Genomic DNA, 20,752 nt, shown 5'->3' with positions numbered 1-20,752 from the left:
GTCTTTGCCCTTGCTTTCAGAGTGAACTTTTCTAATTCCGGCCCCGCGCAATCTCAGCTTGCAAAGTTTTGGCATTCAGCGCACAGAAGACGACAGGCAGTCGTAAGACGCTGCCTCGAAATGTCTCTTCTACGCAACTGTGCAGGGGGTTATACGCTTTCATTAACAAATGCTGTTTACACCACTCGAAAGGCATCCGACCGATAAAGTACGCTCTGAGATAGCCGGCGTCTGAGCACGCGTCCTCACACTGATGACACTGCTTTCACCTTTATCGTCACCGTCGCGATCTCTGGCGGCTGTCGCTCAAGACCCCGCTGGCCGCGGAACCAGAGTGGAGATAACGAGCCTCGTTGTGCGCTGCCGCAAAGTATTTGCATGAGGCCACATAGATGCGGAGCATTTAAATATTCTTCAGCAACCTGCCAATTTATTTCTTTGATCGCGCGTTCAGTTTGCGCACAGAAGCTGACGTTTTGTCCCTGTCGCTGGCTGCTTGATATTAGACATGTCTTCACTTTCTGCGTGGCGGAATTGAAACATTCAATAACAGACCTTTGTAGAATAGGCCTGTCTCTGTTTGCAAACAATGTGACGTCAAGGAAGTACGTAGATGGGTGAGCGCGCCCTAAGAAAACCGGCTGGGTGAGCAAAAACGTACTTTTATTCTCCGTCTTTCTGCTTTGCGAAACGTTGAGCTGTCTGAAGATGCGCATTTTTTGTCTCCTAAACTGTGCATTTGTCATATTGTTACGATACGGCAAGCCGATGAAGACAGGAGACAGAACATGACCGATGACGATGGTAGATGACGTTTAATGAATGTTCGCGGCGGGCCTAGCGGGAGCGCTCCTGCCCGCGCCACTGCCCGCTTCTTCTTCCTTGTCCGTAACATGACCCGGGGCCACCGAGCGATCGTCCCGATCGTGGACGAGGAAGTTTAGCGATGTTAATGATTTTATGGCGTGATGATGGGCGTGTCTGGATGCTTGAAGAAGAAGAGGAAGAAGGAAGAATAGAATGGCTTGCCGGTACGATGTCTGATGCGTGGGTGATCCGCCTCCCTTGGAGCTGTCAACCATCCGTCACCAGAGTCCATGGGACCGATGGCTCGAGGTCACGTCGGGCAGCTTGGGCGGGGGTTGCGTGTTCGTGTCTATCGGTTCCTTCGGGTCATTAGGGTCTTTCGGGTCCTTCATCTCGGTTCTGATTGGTCTGTTCTCCTTGTCTTCAGGTCCGGGCTGGGGGCTGGGCGGTGGTAGTTGTTCAGGTCTGGGCTTGAAGGGCTGGGGCGAAGCTGCTCGGCGATGTTCCTGGTCCCTCGGTGATGGTCCCGGCTTGAAGATGGTCTCGATGCTCCAAGGGGAGGATGGGGATGTCGTACCCCGCACCTCCACCAAATGTTACGATACGGCAAGCCGATGAAGACAGGAGACAGAACATGACCGATGACGATGGTAGATGACGTTTAATGAATGTTCGCGGCGGGCCTAGCGGGAGCGCTCCTGCCCGCGCCACTGCCCGCTTCTTCTTCCTTGTCCGTAACAATATTTAAGTCGAGCGAAATGGACGCGGCACTGCCCAGTGCGCAATCCATTAGCGATTCGTACCTTCAAAAGTGACCGCAAGTGTTGGACAAACGTGCACTTCGGTGATCATTTTATGCTCCAAAAACCGAGGTGGCTATAATAAAATGGCCTTAAAATCCCATTGATTAAGACTTGATTGAATTATCCGTTTTACTTAAAATCCCACCAAGCGGGGTTATTGCAGATCTCGACCGATACAGGTTATCGTTTTTTTTTTTAGTATAACCTTTCGAAAAGCGACTTCAAAATGGCGCCACGAAGTGTAAGCGAAGACAGCAGCGTATACACTCCAGCTTCGTACTTGGCTAGGGGATTTTCCAATGAAGAAGACACAGTTTTAGTTTATGTCGTTTAAGTTAAGTTCGGCCTCAGAAATACAAGGTGGTACTGCTAGAATGAATCACCCAACCAACAGTTCACAAGAGGCAAGCGTGCGTGGGAAAAAAGAAGTTTTTCGGCCTCGTCGTATTGTATAAGTTATCAAGAGTCGAACGTTATAGATGCTCCGGCCTTGTCTCGCAGCCATAAGTTTGCTGCAAGACAGTGCACCAATAAATTTACTTTAGAGAACACGCCGCCTGTATCCTTATAAAACCCAGTGCAGAACAACGAATGCGATGCACATTAGTAAGACCAGCGGTATGAAAACTATCGACATACTAGTGCGTACATTGATAGCATTTTTTTCAGAGCGCACAAACCAAAGGAGTAGAGGCAGTTCATTTTTGAGTTCGTGTTTTATCTTCTGTAATGATGCATAACACATTACTGTACATGAATCGCCTCATGCTATTTGCCTACGGCCGCTCAATAATTTGAAATCGAATTTCTTTTCTCACCAGTTTCAGTTTCGGTTGCAAGAGTCGAGCGATGGCTGTGACGTCAAAGTGAAGTCTAGGACACGTGAGGGATGAATAAAACGTCGATACAATCGTTCCCGTGTCGTTTTATTTCTCAGCACACTAAAACCAGCCTGCCTCAAGGACGTAAAATACAAAGGGTGAATAGTCGGCGATTATGTCGCTCTTTTTATATGCCGCGCGTGCGACCAAGACTTGATTATGACGTCACAGCCATCTCTCGGCTGCTGAAACCGAGACCACAACTGATGAGAAAAGAAAAGTGAATTAAAAATTACTTAGCGCTCGTAGGCAAAAAACCGCGTAGGGATCGATATACATGAATGTATTACGCACGATTAACAAAAAGAATAATGCCAAAACAATTTGGTGTCTATTGTCATTTAAAGACGAAAGCTTAATGATGCCAGCGAAACCACTTTTCCGGTAGGCACGACAACACTCGAATGCGATATATTATACTGCTCCTTCTTGCAATGGTGCTGTACCTCAGCGACCATGCTGCTGACATGTCTTCAGGTGGCATCTCGGGATAGAAGCTGGCTTCCTGAACATAATCCGCGGCACTACCTTGTGAAGAATCACTTATTACAGCTCATGTCATGCAAGTCTTTGAGAGCAAGTTCGGTCATCGTGCCAGTGCGAGTCGTTCGGAAGAATGTGTTTTTGGCCAACTAACTTGTTTATTCTGTATCTTCCCGCTCCATTAATGCCTACTGGCGCTGCTTGTACTTTCGATAAACAATAAAACAAACGAACTGCTTCTTCGTTCACCGTAAAAGGCGCGAATGGAAGAGTATTCACGCAAAACTCTGCCTACAGTCAAGCAGAATCAGGTCCTGCAAACGCTTCGGTTTTGCATGCCTGCAAAATCATTTTTTTTTTCCCGTTTTCAAAGTTGAAGAAACGCGTGTCGCTCATCTTCAGAGATCGATTATCCCACTCCACCACGCAGCACCTGGACAGCACTGAGAAAAATGGGGCAAGCTTCCACTACACGAGGCCTCACGCACTGCACCGCGCCGCCAGAAGTTGAATGTTTTTGCCCCCCAGGCCGAACCACGCCCATCGCACGCGCACCCAATACGTCACCCCTGACGGGGGCTGGGGGAAGTCCATACGATGACTGTTACCGCTGGCGTCAATTTTTGCGTTCAGAGATGCGTCACGGACTGTGCCACGCGCCAATATTTATTTACTCGTGTTATGCTGTCAAAACGACCGCTCAAGAAACGAAACTGAGTAAAATAAAACGTTTGTAGGAAATCTCTCTCAGATGAGGACAAGAAAATAGTCTCCGTCCAGCAACAATATTTTTGTTGGTCCCAATAACCGATCGCGGTCGAACAGGAACGCGCGAAAAACGAAGAACAATAACGCGATGCTCGTATATGAATGATAATATGTGCCATTGAAAGCACGTACTGCCACGGATCCGGCCAAAATAAGTACTGTGCACCAAAGTTTCTACACGTAAGAAATATTTCAGCACCACGCGCTGAGGCATGTTATATCTTCGCTCTAGTCCACGGCAGCGTACTCGCGAGGCGATGAATGCGAAGATAATAGACACATTTAATTTTCAGTCCCGAGCAGTCCCTGATTCTTGTTGACAGAAGTCACGCATTTCTTTTTTCTCAGCGAGCCCAGAAGCTCCGCCCAATAGCACAGCTCCTGGAATGGTATATTGAGTCCGCGTGCATTCTGAGCCCTTAACGTGCTGCTGCAGATGACATCAGCTGCGTTAAACATTGACATCAGCCCCGTAGCTGGTCTATAAGACGACATGAAAATAAACATGCGCGCTGTCACTGCGAAAGAAATATGTCGTGGTGGCTGATGATTGGCATCGCCATCGATGGCGAGAGCTCGCAAGGTCATGTGTGCATAACATTACTTCTTATCGGAGAGAAAGTCGGAAGCTGTCAGTAAGTATAGTCCGAGGCGTGTCATAAGTATGGCGGCGAATGCTTAGATGCCAACAATCTCATACCATGCGTTATTGCTAGGCGTCACCCGTGGAATCCAAAAGACGCCTTTCGCACCTGCATTGTAGCTTTGAAGGGAGCGATTAGAAAATGCACAAAAAGGCCAGAGATAAATCTGGAAACATTCAAGTTCGCTCTCCCTGAAGTTGGTGACTTATGCCGCACAATATAGTCTTGTTGTTTTTTTGCCCTAAATCTTGCGCATGATGTCTCCAATTTGGAATGCTGCTTTAGTAGCCATGAGTGATGAGAAAAACGTGCTAATTTTTTTTCGTACTTCCGCCCTATCAAAATGCGGTCGCTGCGGCTTGGATCGAACCCGCAACTTTGGGATCACTAGCCGAACACCTCAGATGGCAAGGCGACATCTCTATGAAGCTTCTTCACTGCCGTCGCTGCTTCAAAACAAACAGCTGAATTGTCATTGCCATTGCTGAGCAAGCATAGCGTTTCGCTTGTGCCGACTTTCGTACACGCACGCTTCATTCCGTTCTTTTCGCGCGCGTAAACAAGAGAAGGCTACATCGACGCCTCCGACGCACTCGCATCCATTTTCCGGGTCAGGACCCGGCATTTGACCTTCCACTAGCAAAGCGGGCGAACGCGAGAAATGACATCCCCCAACCCAAAGCGGTTCCAAGAATAATGAACGTTTCATTTTCGTATGACGACGATCTCTCAGGGTGCAGCTCCTCGGGCGAGTGAGGAAAATCGTTGCTGGCGCGGACAAAATTCTCATAGCGTCTATTTCTGTAACGGCGAGTACCTCAACTCAGCGCGCCAGAGGGAGTTAACACGGGTGAGCCGTGCACATCTGTTCTCAAGTCGGCGTTCGTTTATAAAAAAAAAAAAAATGATTGAGCCACCGCGGATCGACTCAGTATTCCAAATAAAGTCTCTCGAGGACTTAATCGGTCTCTTGAACCATATTGGTTTCGAAAGAGGCTTTCTTTCTCTGCCAAGCTTTCTATATCCCGGTTTTCCTGTGCACTTGGCTTTGCATATAGTGTGTTCACAGGAATTTGTACCGCAGCGTAAATTTATTCTGCAATGCCAATGCTCTGATTTACACCTGCGCCTTTCGCTTGTTCGCGAATTATTTTCGGAAAACGCTGTGCGCTTAGCAAGGTATCTTTTACCTCTCCTATCACCCAAGAAAGGATTATCAATGATAAAGGACGGGTTAAAGAAAAACATAAAGGTGTCGTTATCACACAGCAATGAGTAGACGCAGTAAAGAAAACGTCTATACAATGCACAAACCCGAAAAAACTAACGCCTAGCCCGCAAGAATCTGCAACGTGCGCCACAACCGGGTTCAGTCTGTGAGCAGCGCTATAGGTACAAAATTAATTTTTTCTTTTCAATTTGCGCCTGCATGCCGGAATACTTGCCGATCCTGCTGCTTGCGTTGCCATAAAGCATTGAAACATTTCTTTAGGTCGCCATTGGATATCAGAGTAAGGAGCCGAAAGACCTTTAGCATCGAAATGCAAGCTTTCTACTAGAACAAGAATACGGCACAGTGTTTGCAGTGAGCTTTCCTCCCGTGTCATTCAAAGAAACAAACTACGCGTGCGCCGCCGCGGTGGTGCAGGGGTCAAGGCGTTCCGCTACTGTGTACAGGGATGCGGGATACAATCCCGGCTGCGGCGGCCGCGTTTCAATGGAGGCGAAAAGCGAGGTTACCCCGCCGGGGTGGTACAGTTGTTAAGATGCCCGGCTACTGTGCTGGAGTACCGGGGTTCGATCACGACCGCCGGCGGCTGCGTTTCGATGGAGGCGACCGTGTGCTGTGCGATGTCAGAGCACGTTAAAGATCCCCAGGTGGTAGAAATTATTCCGGAGCCCTCCACTACCGGCTTTCCTTTCTCTCTTTTAGCTTTCACTCCCACCTTCCCCCCTTCCCTTATGGCGCGGATCTGGTGTCCACAAACAAGTGTGAAAGTACTGCGCCTTTCCTTTCCTGTGAGCCATTCATTATTACAATTATTATAAGTATTATTAAAAGCAAGGCGCCCGTGTGCTGTGCGTCAGTGCACGTTAAAGAACCTCAGGTGGTCGAATTTTCGGAGCCCTACACTACAACGTCTCTTACAGCCTGAGTCGCTTTGTGACGTTAAACCCCATAAACCAAAACAATCTAAACAAAGTTACAGACGCCATGATTCAGCGATAACGAACATCATTTCAGGACACGGAGACGCCAGCACAATATGCGTGGGACGCACCGAAAACAGCTTAATTGGCGCCTCTCAGAAGGCTGGCGAAATGAAATCGCACGTGGTCAGCTGTCACGTGCAGGTCAGTGTGGCTGGTAGAAAGAATTGTCAAGCTGTGACAACTTGGGCGCGCACATTGACGACGTGCGAAAGGGAGACAGTCCGCAGGATGAGATAACCTCAGTCCCTGTTTTCGACCAGTTAATCGGAAAGAGCGAAACATGGAAATCCCGCCTCACAGCAGTGCGCCTTACGGTGAGGCTTTCTCACTAAATGTATCGAGCGGGAACTGAAAGTGATCCCAGATATTTGTGCGGAATAGAACCGAAACAGCCTACTTATCGCTATTATATGAACCAAACCCGAACCGGAACCAATCAGGGGAACTGATCATGACTGGTTGAGAACACAGTTCAGTCTCAATTTTGTAACACCATTGTGTTTTTATGGGTCGCCCTCACAACTCGCACCCGCATACGTTTCGCGGATTTTAAAAATACCTCTCCTCGTTAATGAGATTTCATATATTAGTCATCTGTTCTAGGATGTTCATGGTTGTTCTGTACTGAATAACGAGATCATAGGTGCTCCGTGAAATTAGAAAATTGCTTCGAAATATTTCGGGTCCATGTATTCCTATGGGCGCTAAGCCTAGTTTTCACCCCCAACCTGCCCAGCCTGGCGACAGAAGCGCCACCGCATCACGCTTACGTCACAGATCGGTGTTGGTCTATACGCAATATGCAGAAGTCCAAAGCTCTAACAGCTCTGCCAAGCGGTGGGGATAAGACCAATTGTACAGCTTCTACTTTCGAAGGCATTCATCCCGTCTCATGGCGTAGCTGAGTGTGTGCGTGGATAGGCGCACTTTTTGAGGAATCCGGATATTGTTTTAGAGGACAGAATTAAGCAGACAAGAGCAGGTTTGAGCAGTAGTAAAGGTCATAAAACGCTCCACCTTCCTCTCAGCCTTAAAAAATAGCAAAAATAAAAGCCGATCTTCACCTCAAAGTACTAGTCACAGTTATCATCCCTCGCAAGCTATCTTTAAAGGCGAAAAATTATAGATTGCCGGAGGCGGTGGATGTGCGTAACAGGTGGTAAAATTTTTGAGACATCATTTTTCCCCCACGCAAGCGGGCTTTATTTCTCGGCAGGTCCTAGAAAATGCGTTGTAGCGGCCACTTCTGAATTCAGAAAAACTTGCAGGAGGCGATTTCAAAGCTTCTGGATAGAATGTAGAATAGACGTGTTTAAAACAAATGCGGATAAACCTTTGTTCGCCCACCATCCTTCCTGCGTCGCAATTTATGCTGACTATCGATAACTATATCGATAACGGTTCTAGATTTAACCTGCTGTAAATCTGCGGTTCTCGGCGCAAATTCTTATTGCCGCGCACAGTGCATTCATTAAAGCGGGTCAAGTCGAAAATTATTGCATGAAACAGGTTTTCCCGTTTCGTAGTTTGCAGACGCATACAAACTGCACGCATAAAAGGAAACAGCGTCAGCAGGTTTTACTCGAAAATTGAACCTCATTAAAAAACATTTTTGGGTTCCGAACAGAATCGCTGCGTGGCTCCGGACCCCAAAAGAAATTCCGATTCGAAAGCCCAAGCAGCGTCCCTCCTTGAAAACGACCCGTGCGAACACGGCGGCCAATCAAAGGCGGCGCTTTTATGGCCGTCCGTCTCCATGTCGTCCGCGGCGGCAATTCAGACTCGCGATGGCATTGTTTATCGCTCTCGGCCAGGAGCGAGCAAATATTTGTCCTGGACATCAGCCTTGCGGGGGCCAGCTGCGTTTCATTTCCTTTCGTGCTGCCGTTTACCTTCTGGATGCTTCTCTCCAAAGGGGGCGCGTTTGTTTCTCGCGTCACTTTGCGCCGGCATATCGGAGAGTGCAATATACACCCCTGGCCTGGAATTGATATTTCTCCTAAGAGCCAAAATTTTACAGGAAGCCTCCGCAGTTCTCAAAACATAACACCGGATTTTTCCTGCGCCTTTATTCGTCCTGCTCTGGGGCTGCTGCCGACTGCTTTCCTCGGGCCATATGGAGCGTGAAGCAGCGCCGAGCATTTCACCGCCACCTGCGCAGAAATGAAAACTAGAGATACCCACGGCTGCAGAGGTCGAACGCGAAACGAGTCTTGCTTCATTACACCGCTTCCCTCAACGAGCGGTCAAGGAAGCAGCAGCAGAACTGCTCGCTGGCAACAATAGAATTCTGTTTGCGGGATTTTTTTCTAGCAGACGACAGTGACAAGCCCAGCTATTGTACGATACGTACGCCGTCGGCACTAGGTGGTCGTTTGTTTCACATCCCATTCCTATCGTTAATTGTGCCATTTTTATGACAGCAGGTTAAATTATGTAAGAAAGAAAGAGCCCGCATTAAAAACAAAAATTACCAATCTATCACTTAGCAAACTGTCACATTGTCTTTCTTTTTGTGCCGCCAGGATGCCCAAGACTGCGTCGAAGCGTCTCGTTCAGTCTCCTCAAAAATTTGGGTGGCCTTCGTGCTTTTTCATGAGGAGCTGCAATTAAGTCAAGTAAAGAGTAAATAATTTTAAGTTCCTCAGCAGTTTGGTACTTGTTCCTAAATCTTGTCTCTGCAATGTTTTGTTCGAAATGACATTAGCGTTGAACTCCTCTTTCGGTTCGTACGATTGTCGATGTCCCACAGATGCGGTTGACAATAGTGCAGAAAACCATGTGTTGGTGAGGTGGCACTTAAGCTTTTGTGGCTCTTCAATAACCCTGTCAGCCCAACTCCTTGTGAACATCCTGAAAGTAGGGCTTCGCAAATAAAATGTCGTCGCATTGGCCCAAACGGTGGTTCGATCGCGCTCATGCGGGCCGCCCTCCACGGCGGAGTAGCCGATGTACTACAAGAGAGTGACAGAACCAGCGGACCCAAGAGTTACTTTTTGCGCGCCGCTGTATCACAAAACGGCCTTTCTCGCGCCGGCCATTCATCTTTCGTTACGAGTCGGCGACGTCACGGAGCTCGCGACGGAGGCCACATATATGGCAACGACCATAGGCGTCGCACAATCGTCCAGGCAGTTCACAGAAAACAAAAAGGAAGATGGGAGAGAAGAACCCGATGAAGCAGGAATTAATGAATGATCCAGTGAAAGTTGCACCGCCTCAAAATGATATTCAACATTGCAAATGAACAAATAAAACTAGATTTCCAGACATACATGCAATTTAACACGGCACGACCTACCCATGCGAAACGCAGCAAGGCGACTTTGGTGCCCCAATGTCGAACAAACGTGCAAAGGCTTCAACTTTCCCAAGAACCATTATTGAGTGGAACGGGCTGCTGAATGAGGCGGTGAACCTGTCAACGCCCGAATCCTTTCTAACAGCCGGTGTTCCTTACTTGTGATTTCTGTGTCTTTTGCTACTTTTTTGGAAGTTCTAGTTTGCTAAGAAGTCTTGAATTGAAGTTCTGTTGATTGTTGACTCAGAGTTGACTGTTCATTGTATAATTTTGTTCGTGCTTTGTATTTTATTGTTTCTTTGTTTGTTTTTGTCGTCATAGCACGACAGTGATTTGTAACAAACAGCACCTTTTTTTTGTTTTGTAAGTAATCTTACCTCTGTGGCCAAAAGTTTGCTAACAGTATCGAATAAATAAAAAATAACATAGTAATTTGCGTTTGTTAAACTCGTGTCCGGCTCGAGACATGCGTGCATTCCAGAACCCTCACCGTTGGTTCGCATCCTTCGAAGAAGCTGCGCATGACGCGCATGCAAACGAGCCTTCGTTTAGGAGACGAATCGGCGCCGTTGCTGGCGTCGCTCTGTCTGGCAGCCACGGCGGTTCTGGCGTTGAAACTTTTACAGCGCCGACGACTGTTGTGCGCGTGACGCGCGTGGACTCTAGGCAGGTCGGGCTCCTTCGAACGTCGCTTGCTGCGCGCCAAGTTCGCAGCTTCCACTGGGCTCCCATTGTTTCGCCCCTGGACGCTTGTTTGGTCGTCCTTTTTGTGCTCGGTTGGCATCTATCGTGTGCCGCGACACTTGCTTCTCTGCGATACTGCTAGGTTCAGAGGCGAAGCACTTGAGCAAAGAGAATCGCGCCATTCGTCGCTCGAAAGGAGGAGCGTACTGGACGAGAGTGAGGTCTTACATGGTCACTGCCTCTGTTCGCTTCTGAATTATCCCCTATACTGTCTGCAGTCGCGCTACGGTAGCGCCCGCTGCGACAGTCCATACTCTCAGGTATTGCTCGGTGACGACACTGAAAGTAATCGGCTCAGCAGCCAGAGCTTTTCTCTCTATTTCCACGCGCACAAGCAGTCCAGAAGGGATAGCCTGCCGACAGCGCGTTCTGTAATTCTGCTTTTCGAAGTTGCCTTTCTGTATGCTTACATTCTGGCTTCTCAAATGCGCACGTGTTCCGGTCTGCGCCTTCACTATATCCCACGAAAAATGGCCCAGCATCATATAGATTGCAAGCGTGCGTTCTCCTAAGACAGTTATCATGAACCGACTAATATATAAAGCGAAGTCATGAGCCGCCTGTAACAAGTAATTACGACTTGATTTTTTTACGCCGCGGGTCACTTGACTGTAGCGCCCTTAAATCACCTAGGGCCGGGTATACCGGGCGTCGCAGCTAACTTGAGCCGAGGGCTAAAAAATAAAATGTCACTAGCAGCCCCTTTGCGCATGCAGACACTGTTTTGGTTCGTAGCAAACTATTTAGGTAACATAAATAACTTAAGTTGTTGAATTGTGGCAACCGGCAAGAGTTACAATGTGAAAAGTTAAGCAAACTCAGAAAACTCGACTAAATTATTTACGGTAAGCAAAGCCTCGCGGGCGTCTTTCTCTCTCTTTCTTTTTCGCTCAAACAAACGACCGCAAAATACAAACAAAAATAGCCCATGACTAGCACATTGGAGAGCCACGATAGCGGTTTGAGCGAACAACATCAGCAGTGCGGGAGCGGCGCCGCTGCAGGGGTATCTGCTCCCCCGTCATCCAATTTGCCCGCATGACAGCGCAACATGCAGCCAGAGCGCCGCGTTTTTGGCGCCGGCGATATACTGAGGAGGCGAGAAAGCTTCGTCACTAAGGGGGAAGAGAGAAACCTAATGCATGATTTTAGCTGGCAGCAGTGCTGTCGCTTCGTAAAGAGTACTTTGGAAGCTGGAGGCGCAGTGGTCATGCGCTGCTGTGATGCCAGTGACAAGTGAGACCAAATCGGTGGAGTGGGCTTCACGGCAGTAAACGTGGGCTGTTCACGAATGAAGACCGAAGTGGTGTGTAGAGAAAAGGCATATTTTTCGCGAAATGCACAGGTAAACGTGCACAGTGCTCCCTGCTAAAGTGATTCAAATAACCACAGGGAAGAATTTTCGACGGTGGTTCGTTCGGCCCTGTTATCTTGGAGGCGAGCACGTGCGTATAGGTCGCGGTGGTGCTAGGAGCATTGTAGCAAAGTCCAAAAATCTGTCGTCATACACAATTTATGGCCAACCAAACAAAAAAAAAGGAAAGAGAAAACAAGCCGCAGTTGTCTTCAAAGCCATTAGGTGGCCGGTATGGCACTGACAAACGAACTATTGCAGGTATTGGTCGACATTTCAAATCCAACTGTTACTTTGTATACCTTGAAAAATTATTTCAGACAGAAAGCTGCTTTCGCCACTGCCTATTTTTGCAGAACAGATAAGCCTGGTGTTGCGAACTCGTTCCTTGTGCCGACACCACGCCTCGTTCAGCCTGATGAAAACAAACTCAGTCTTAAGTGGGCAATGATAAGCGTAGTTGATGGTCTTTATTAAGGAACGACCGCTTGTTAACGCGTAGAACGATGGTGGTTTTCATTGAGAACGACGGAGTGAAAATTTGGAGACATGTCTTGTTCACACAATACAGGTTACGCCTAAAGGGGAATAGGGGCGTTCTTACAGCATTTTTATTGTCTCTTCTTTCTTTCTTTTCTCTTATTTTCTCTGCCTACGCATTCGGCTTAGACTGCGGTGCTTCCATTCTGCATTATCTTCCCGAATATTGGACAATTGAAAACCTACCAATTCGTTTTTAAATCTGAATTCCACCGCTTTTTCTTGAAATCCTTGAAAATCTTGGCAGGCAGCAGAAACGTACAGATCATTATTTCACAGCACCACTGGTGGCTGTAAATTCAGGAATAGAACGTGTAACGGTACCAACTAGTTTACGGGAATAAGTAAGGCATATGCATTCAAACGACGCCGCTGCTATGAAAGGGGTCGCCGTCATCGCATTGCTTTGAACGCTTTGCAGAGGAGATTGTCTATTCCTGCCCTGTACAACGTTATTCCTGCAACAATCTCCTCCAAACGCGCCCGAATATAGGCACACCAACGGACGACCGTTTGTTGCAGTGTCAGCCTCCCGCGACTGTATATAGTCGAGATAACAGTTTTATTCCAAAGTTACGCTTACCAGGAGCTCCAGCCGACATGGATTTCGTTGCGAATACTCCTTTCTCTCGGACTCCCCGCATGACGCACCAACACGCTGGTCGTACTGTTCCAGCAAATACAAAACTCTTGTGCCCCGCGTAGTGGTTAGGGCGCTCGACTTCTGTCCCCAAGGATGCGGGATCGAACCTAGGCCTCGGCGGCCGCTTTTCGGTGAAGGCAAAAAGCCCTTATACTGTGCGATGTCAGTGCCCGTTAAAGAGCCCCAGGTGGTCGAAATTTCCGGAGTACTCCACTACGACGTCTCTCATAGCTTGAGTAGCTTTGGGACATTACAACCCCACAAACCAAGCCAAACCAAACGACTATCTTGTAGAGAATCTGCACACCAGACCGAACACTAACAGTGGTCTGATCATTTCAGGGTCAGGAAAAATCACCTCGCGCTTTCCGCCGCTGTCATTCGCCTTGGCCTTGGGAAACTAGCGGGACATCAATACAGCCAAGATGAGCGAAAGCTTTGTCAAGTTTTGGCTCGACGTCATCACGTCGCGAAAACAAACTACACACAGCACAAGGGGGCTCATGAAAAGAAACGGCCTTCCCGCACGGCCACACAAGAAAAACACCGGGAATCAAAATGTACATAGCAACTGGTATGGGCGCGCCAGTGTCAAAATTTGTGCGCAAAGTAAGCGCCGGCGAAATGCTCCCCGTGGGGAACGTTTCGCGCGTATGTTGATATCTTGTGCTGCTCTCAATACTGCCGAAGTGAGGTTCGTTCGGGGTCAGATATATACGTTTGACGAAAACGTTTACTTTGTGAAACATATGCATCAAATATATTTCCTTGTATGCGAGGTTCCGTAGGAAATCCTTCGTTAAATCCATTAGCTTGTTATAGGTCGATTTGAGCGTAGAGACTAGGCTGGCGTACTTGCTGTGTTCGTTCCTCAGCGAAACAAACGCTGTCTTGTGGGCACAGACATACGAACGTTTCCAGGCCTGGGCTACAACAACCCTGGCTGCTGCGTCCCCCTGATGACACCAAAGGCTGCTGCCCGCGCCTGCATTCGCCGATCTTCTTTCTGTCCTCGCAGGTCGCAGTTGGAAAGCTAAGAGAAACAAACACTCTATAGTCAAGGCTGTATTGCTATCCCGCTGCGTCGCCAATAGATCAGTTACACTGCTTACTACATCAGATAATCACAGCAGCCGAACATCATGCGTATTTAACTGCCACTCTCTGGCGCTGTGCTGTCGTCGTCCCTTCGTGCACAATGGATGCAAACACACTGCTATCCCATTGCCCTCAAATTTTCACTGCCGGCGCAGTTCGAGCACTTTTCTCTAGAGCCTGCTCGTGACCTTAAAAACTAAGCCGCAAACCGAAACCCAAGTGAAAGCCATTGTGCTAGCGCCTCGAATTCGCTTTTGTCTAACCACGCTAAATCGTCCGTCATTTTTTTTTTTACCTCATGCCGAGTAAGGCTGGTATGTACAACGACTGCACTTAAATACCACCTAATTTCAATTTCTTCGTTAGCCCAAGCAATGCCAGGTGCCTCCAATCGCCTGAATCTGTCACAAATCGCCCCAAGCGTTCATTCGCTGCTCCTCGGCTAGTTTTTGAAAGCGCGGATTTGCTGGAGGTAGTGCTTTTTTTTTATTGCTCCATTACCGATGATAAATTTATTGCGACAGACCTGGCTTAGTGGGTGCACAATCTGGATGCCCAATCGTTGGCCAGTACAGGCTCCACAGTAAACCATATTGCACAATTTCCTTATTCACTATATTCCCGGAGGCATGAAACCGCCTTAAACCACAGGAAAAGAAACATAACCGGAATGACACTGATATAGGAGAGCTGACTCATTAGCTGTGCCAAGATATTACTTTAGAAGGTAGCCAATGTTAATATAGTGACCTAATCAAAGACGCCGCACCTTTGTGTGGACACTCCTTGACTGCAGCAACGAGCCGGCGCTGCTTTGAAACTCACCTAGGCCAACCCTTCTGGCCCATTCTCCTCACTATAGTGCTCACTTCGTCCGAACTGCTGAGCCCCGCCGCGGTGGTGCAGTGGTCAAGATGCCCAACTAGTGTGCCGGAGTTCCCGGGTTCGATCCCGACCGCCGGCGGCTGCCTTCCGATGGAGGCGAAACGGAGTGGCGTCCGTGTGCTGTGCGATGTCAGTGCACGCTAAAGAACCCCAGGTGGTCGAAATTTCCGGAGTCCTCCACTACGGCATCTCTCATAGCCTGTGTCGCTTTGGGACATTAAAAACCCCATAAACCAAATCAAGCCAAACCGAACTGGTAAGCATCCAGGTGGGTCCGAGCACATGGCTTATCGTAGGTGGTACCATTTTTCGTGAATTTGTTTAGCGTGGCTCTAAATTCGGCAGTGGGAATTTTCTGAAGAACCCCGCACGCCTTCCGAGAGTCAGGTAGGGCCGAAATTGCTGCAGCGCAGGAGAGCGCACCGTTCTCTTTGACCTTTCCGCATTCCCATGTTTCTTGGTGCTTTCCTTTGTCCGTGGCGATAAGCCTTTTTGGCGAGATTATGGGGGAAGAAGCTATCCCTCTCTCCGGTCGGCCGTCAAAAGCCTATTGCCGCCCATTTCGCACCTTGCCGGGTGCCAACGAAAGCGAACTGTCTTTCACTTTGGGAGCCGCGCTTCTCCAGCGCCGTCCAGTCGTTTCCTGTATTTTGTTTACCCCTAGACTCCCTTGCCACCACTTATCTTTTTCCTTTTCGGTACATACTGTTCCCTGCAAAGTTGTTTCCCCAAATTGGCCTGTTCTTTTTTTACTTTATTATTTTAAACACTCCTTCGTGGATAGCACTTGGAGTGGTGTTGAGCGGCGGATAAGAGGGCACAAAATATATGGTACAGAGAAGAACATCATCGCGGGCGAGGCGAAAAAAAAAAAAAAAAACTGGATGGAGCAGAGTCCGCGAAATGCTCGGACAAAGAAGCAGTTTTCTGCCTGTAGGTTAAAGTGGCAGAATTCTCCGGGATACGGTAAGGGCCGCAGCTGAGAGACACCGCACATGTCAGCGTCCGGGATAATAATCACATCACACACGTGGCTCGGCCGAGATAGCACAGTTCGTCGCAAACAGAAGCGACAGCCGTGAATGTAGACAAACCAATATTGAGGTCCGTCAATTGGAAAGTGTGGAAGGCTTTCGCTCCGAAAAACATTGCCCCTTGCGTTTATGGGATAGAGAGACAACAAATTAGATACATCCTGACGACATTCGGTAGGACAAATTATTAATTCGGATGTTTTTACTTCTGAACATTTTTTTGCCAACATGAACTAAGGTTCAAGTTATTGCTTATGAATACACGTATACGCGCGGCACCTACAGCTTGGAAAGTAGGCTGTAAAGAGAAGTCGCCAGTTACCATCAACTACTTTATTCTAACGCAGCACCTAATGGACGACCAGAGGTACAATCGATATTGAACTAGAATCGAGATCTGAACTAATAACAGCCTTATCTCTCTACAATGCATGAGAGAACTCAAGTTCAACTTTCACATCAATAAATATGTTCTGGATTCTGGCCGATATGAAACCTGAGCGCTTTTTTGCCGTTTGCGTTTTGCAGGGACTTCTGTCCCCGATACTACGTATGTGGTTCTCTTTGCCCAACATACCAGCGTGCATTGCGTCGGATCTTCTGCGTCTGCGGCCAGAAAATTAAAATGTGGTCTCGTCCTTTGGAGCCGATGTAGCATTGACCTAGATAACTCACGCACCAACTCATGCGTTACTTAGCTGCCGGATATTCGACGTTGAATAATTGTGAACAGTTGCAGTCAGCCTGTGTGTTTAAGCAGTTATACTTAGGATATCGTACACGGCACCAAATTGCGCTGCTATTATGTGCCAAGCACTAATAATGTTAGGTAACCACATTAAAGACAATTTACTCGTGCAGCTGCAGACGCCGAGTAGGACCAGTTTCCGTTCCTTTGACTATACAGATGGGGAGCTAGCAAGGAAGAGGGAGAGAAAAACAAAGTTTGAGTACTTCCAAGAATTCAGATTCGCGTCCTACTCCGCAGTGGATGAAATAAGACGGGATAAGCGTCATGTGAATGCCCCGCTTGCAAGCAAACTTTCGATCCAGCTTAGCACCTGCCGCAGCAGCTGTGGGATGTTTCCATTTCGGCCACATCATCTTCTACGTTCCTAATCATGACCATGACTCCGAGGAAGTTAAGAGAAATGACGCCGCGTCTCCGTTAATAGGGTCTTTGACGGCGGAAGCGAGCACGGCCGCAAGAAGCCCTTGCGGATTGTGCACAGTCTCGGGATGATATCGCTGACAGCGAAAAAGATGAGAGACAAAACAGGAGAAAGCGTGGCGCTGCGTGGACGCCGTGTGCTTGGGGGGCAGAGAGGTTTCTCGGGGAGCCCCCGTTGCTTGGTACGCGGAAGGCCTCAGTGCTACTCCCAGTACACAGACGGCGTTTGCCCGCCTTGGCTTGCCGCCGTCGCGCGAGACCTAAGTGCTGGTTACCGAGCATTAAATGGGTGTGGGAAGGGGGTTCGGAGCGGAACAGGAGGCACAGAACCACGCTCTCCTCTCCCCCAGACGGCCCCGAATGCAGTCAAGGTCGCCGTTTGACCGCCGCAAAACATTCCGCCGGAGTGCCTGGTGCGGGATCGAGACACATGGGTCAACACTTCGCGGGCCACGCGGCAGGGGCAAGCACGTGTTTGACGCACTTTCTTGCAGAGGCCGAGAGTTGTGCGACCCCGTAATAACGACGGTCGCACATTTCGACTGAATGATGAATCTCAAACGCGGCACATTCTCCTAGAAACAAGCTTTCTCTGTGACTACTTGGCGCAGCTGCATTCTCGCGTTGAAGACTCACTTGACACGTGAAGCCAGAATAACCGCACAGCACTAGCGCAAAGGGTGATTTCCGCAGCTCAGGAAAGAGACAGCTTGGGAAAATGAAAGGTAGTATAGGTTACCTGCCGGCTGCAGAGAGCAGCCGGAAAGCAGCCTCAGCATTCTTTTTTTGTTTCATTTAAAAAAGATATACTCCTACGCTCAATTAGCCCAGAACGGATTTTTTTTTTTTCATGGGAATCTTCCCAAAGCATCTTCGGTGTTAGTACATATACAAAATGACACAAGATGCAAACCTATGTCGTTTTGAAGCGCTACTAAAATACGAGCAATTCAAGCACCTTCAATGCAGCAGAAACCTTGAATGGCGGGATTTACGGATCGCGGAAACGGCTACCAAAGAAACCATCGATTCACTAAGGTGGAGTAAACCGTGAAGCCTATTCGTCAAAGGCGTTACGGCTGTCTTCCTAACGCGGTTGGGAAATTTCAACAGAGAATACCGCGGCTGATGGTTCATGATTTCAAAACCACGAACAAGAGGCCGATAAAGGAGCAGCCTCTTTCGTCAGTGTGTTTTGCCGTGCGCGAACATGAAACTTGGCCCGTTGAATTTCATCGCAATCGCGCTGTGTACGTGGTTCATCAACTAGTCACAGCGCCTTCGTGATCAGTGCGCAGTACACGCAGTGCATGTAGTGCGCACTGATAACAAATATAGTTCTCCCTCAGCTTCAGAAGCCACGCGAATGTGAGTAATCAACTAACTACTGTTTCTTTAGATGGTTCGGATGGGGTAGAAAGAAATGAAGGCGGCGACCCACCTGATTTGCAGGGATCGAGGTCTAGGTCATCCGAGACCCTCATTGGAAACTTGGTCCGCAGCAGCTCATCCGCCGTGAAATGTCTCGCGTCCACGCGGTTCTCGGCGGCCAGCAAGCAAAGTACAAGCAGCACCGACACCAGAAGCCATGTCACCAGGTGCGGGGCGACAGCGCACAGTACGCCGCGGTGCTGAGGCCCCAAGGGGTGGCCAGGCGACGAGCAGCACCGATCGTCCACTCGAGTCATGACGCTGGCCAGTGGCGTTCCGTCGGTGGCGAGGATTGCCGAGCTGAAGGCGAGCCCCCGTCTCGGAGAGTCAACCGACGGAGGTAGTTCGGTAACAGATGGCCGGCGATAGCACCCTCACCCGAGCACAAGTAGGGGACCGAGGGTCCGCCGAGAAAAACAAAACAGCACGTGCGCCGGCACCCGAGTGATCGGCCCAACTAAATCAGACTAACAGAAGAGAGAGAAAAAAAAACAAAAAACAAAAAGCCGGTCATCGGCGAACAAGCGTTCCCGCGCTTAACCGAGCCAGCAGTGAACGGGCGCACTGCTCGCGTAGTGCAGATGTCGCGCGGTCCGCCCGCGGCGTGCGCGTTGCCCGGCGAAAACGAGAGAAGCGCGCGCTGACTACCGCCGCCGACGCCACCGCTCACGCGTCTCTGCTCGCCGGTGGCGGTGCGCGCAGGAACCCGGGAAAGGAAGAGGGGCGCCCACACCGCTCTCGCTGCTCGCGCCTGCGCGCAACCTCCTCGCGCTCCTCCTCTCCCTGTCACTCCTCCGTCTCTGTATAATTGTAGCCTGTCGTTTTGATGCCCGGACTTTGTTTCCTTTCTGGCTGACTCGCATTGCCCCGTCTTTGTTTTCCTAGGCCGGTTATTAGCGCGTATCAAAGCGATTCGCGGCGGCGTCCTATGCTCCGTTTAGAGTCCTCCGTTGGTTACTCCTCGGGTCCATCATCATCTCGTCGGCTGCTTGCCACGACAACCCGGCCGCGGAGTCAACTGCGGAGCGCCCCTTTCCAGTTCCACTTGCGGCGCCGAGAGTCGCCCCCTGCGGACGATTTTGAAAGAGCTGCTCTTTTATATCATCGTTCAGCCTTGCGCGTGCACGAGTAATTGGCTTAGTTGCAGCGGCCCCATCTAGGCAGGAGGACTATGGACGCAATAGAGAACAACCAAAAGTAGACAGACATGCTTAAAATTCTGTCCTGATGTTCAGTTATTCGCTGTCTGGAACCCCTCATCAGTACATGCGGTGCGTGTATCTATTTGTTCTTAGCGTAGGCGACACAAGCGACTGAGAAACATGCGCGGTTGCCCGTGCGTAGAGACGAGTGGTAGAGATGCGTGTGGTGCCATCTGTGAGCGCGGCACTCAACTCCCGACCTGTATACGCTAGCCCATTCAAGAAGCTGTAGCGCATATACTAAACGTATTATAAGGCACGCACCGTCCCTAAGGGACATGGGATATTGAAACCCATTAGTAGGAGGTTGCTGATTAATTTTGACCACCTGAGGTTTTCTTACGCACTCCGACATCTCATACTGCATGCGCGCCTTGCGTTTTGCCGCCAACAAAGCGCGACCACCGCGGCAGTGTTCTAACCCACGTCCTGGATCTCAGAAGTTGAGCGTCCCAACTTCTACGTCACGGCGGCAAGGCGCAGATAATAAATATGTGGTTCGGGATACGGGAGTGGTCCAGCTTGGTACCGACAGGAACTGCCGTGCACCGCAAATGCGTGCTTGCTGTATTATAACGGTCGATACGATGATCTAAAAACCAGAAAATTGCTGTCAATTTTTTCGGCACATTGCATTTGCGTTTATTGCACAATGTCACCTGAGGCTTGATAAATGCTATCAGTCTTTCAATGCCCTTCTACTTTCTTATTATTGACTTCTAACAAAGTTTAAATGCCTGATTTATTTT

At 49.0% G+C, this 20,752-nt stretch overlaps 1 protein-coding gene across 1 annotated transcript in view; it reads right to left on the bottom strand.

The window, feature by feature from the left end:
• The window catches only part of LOC146182644 (protein tolkin-like), an 803,125-nt gene extending 783,644 nt beyond the window's left edge, over window positions 1-19,481 (bottom strand). Inside the window, exon 1 of the mRNA XM_084608884.1 lies at window positions 18,812-19,481. Coding sequence (XP_084465010.1) covers window positions 18,812-19,058 — 247 coding nt within the window. The 5' untranslated portion in view covers window positions 19,059-19,481. The remainder of the gene's footprint in view (window positions 1-18,811) is intronic.
• Between the last annotated feature and the right edge of the window lie 1,271 nt (window positions 19,482-20,752).

This window comes from Amblyomma maculatum, chromosome 7 (genome assembly GCF_055883805.1).
Source record: "Amblyomma maculatum isolate TAMU_Amacu chromosome 7, ASM5588380v1, whole genome shotgun sequence".
Lineage (NCBI taxonomy): Eukaryota > Metazoa > Arthropoda > Arachnida > Ixodida > Ixodidae > Amblyomma > Amblyomma maculatum.
Note: the sequence above shows the minus strand (reverse complement) of the source record. Positions and strands in the feature narration are given on the sequence as shown.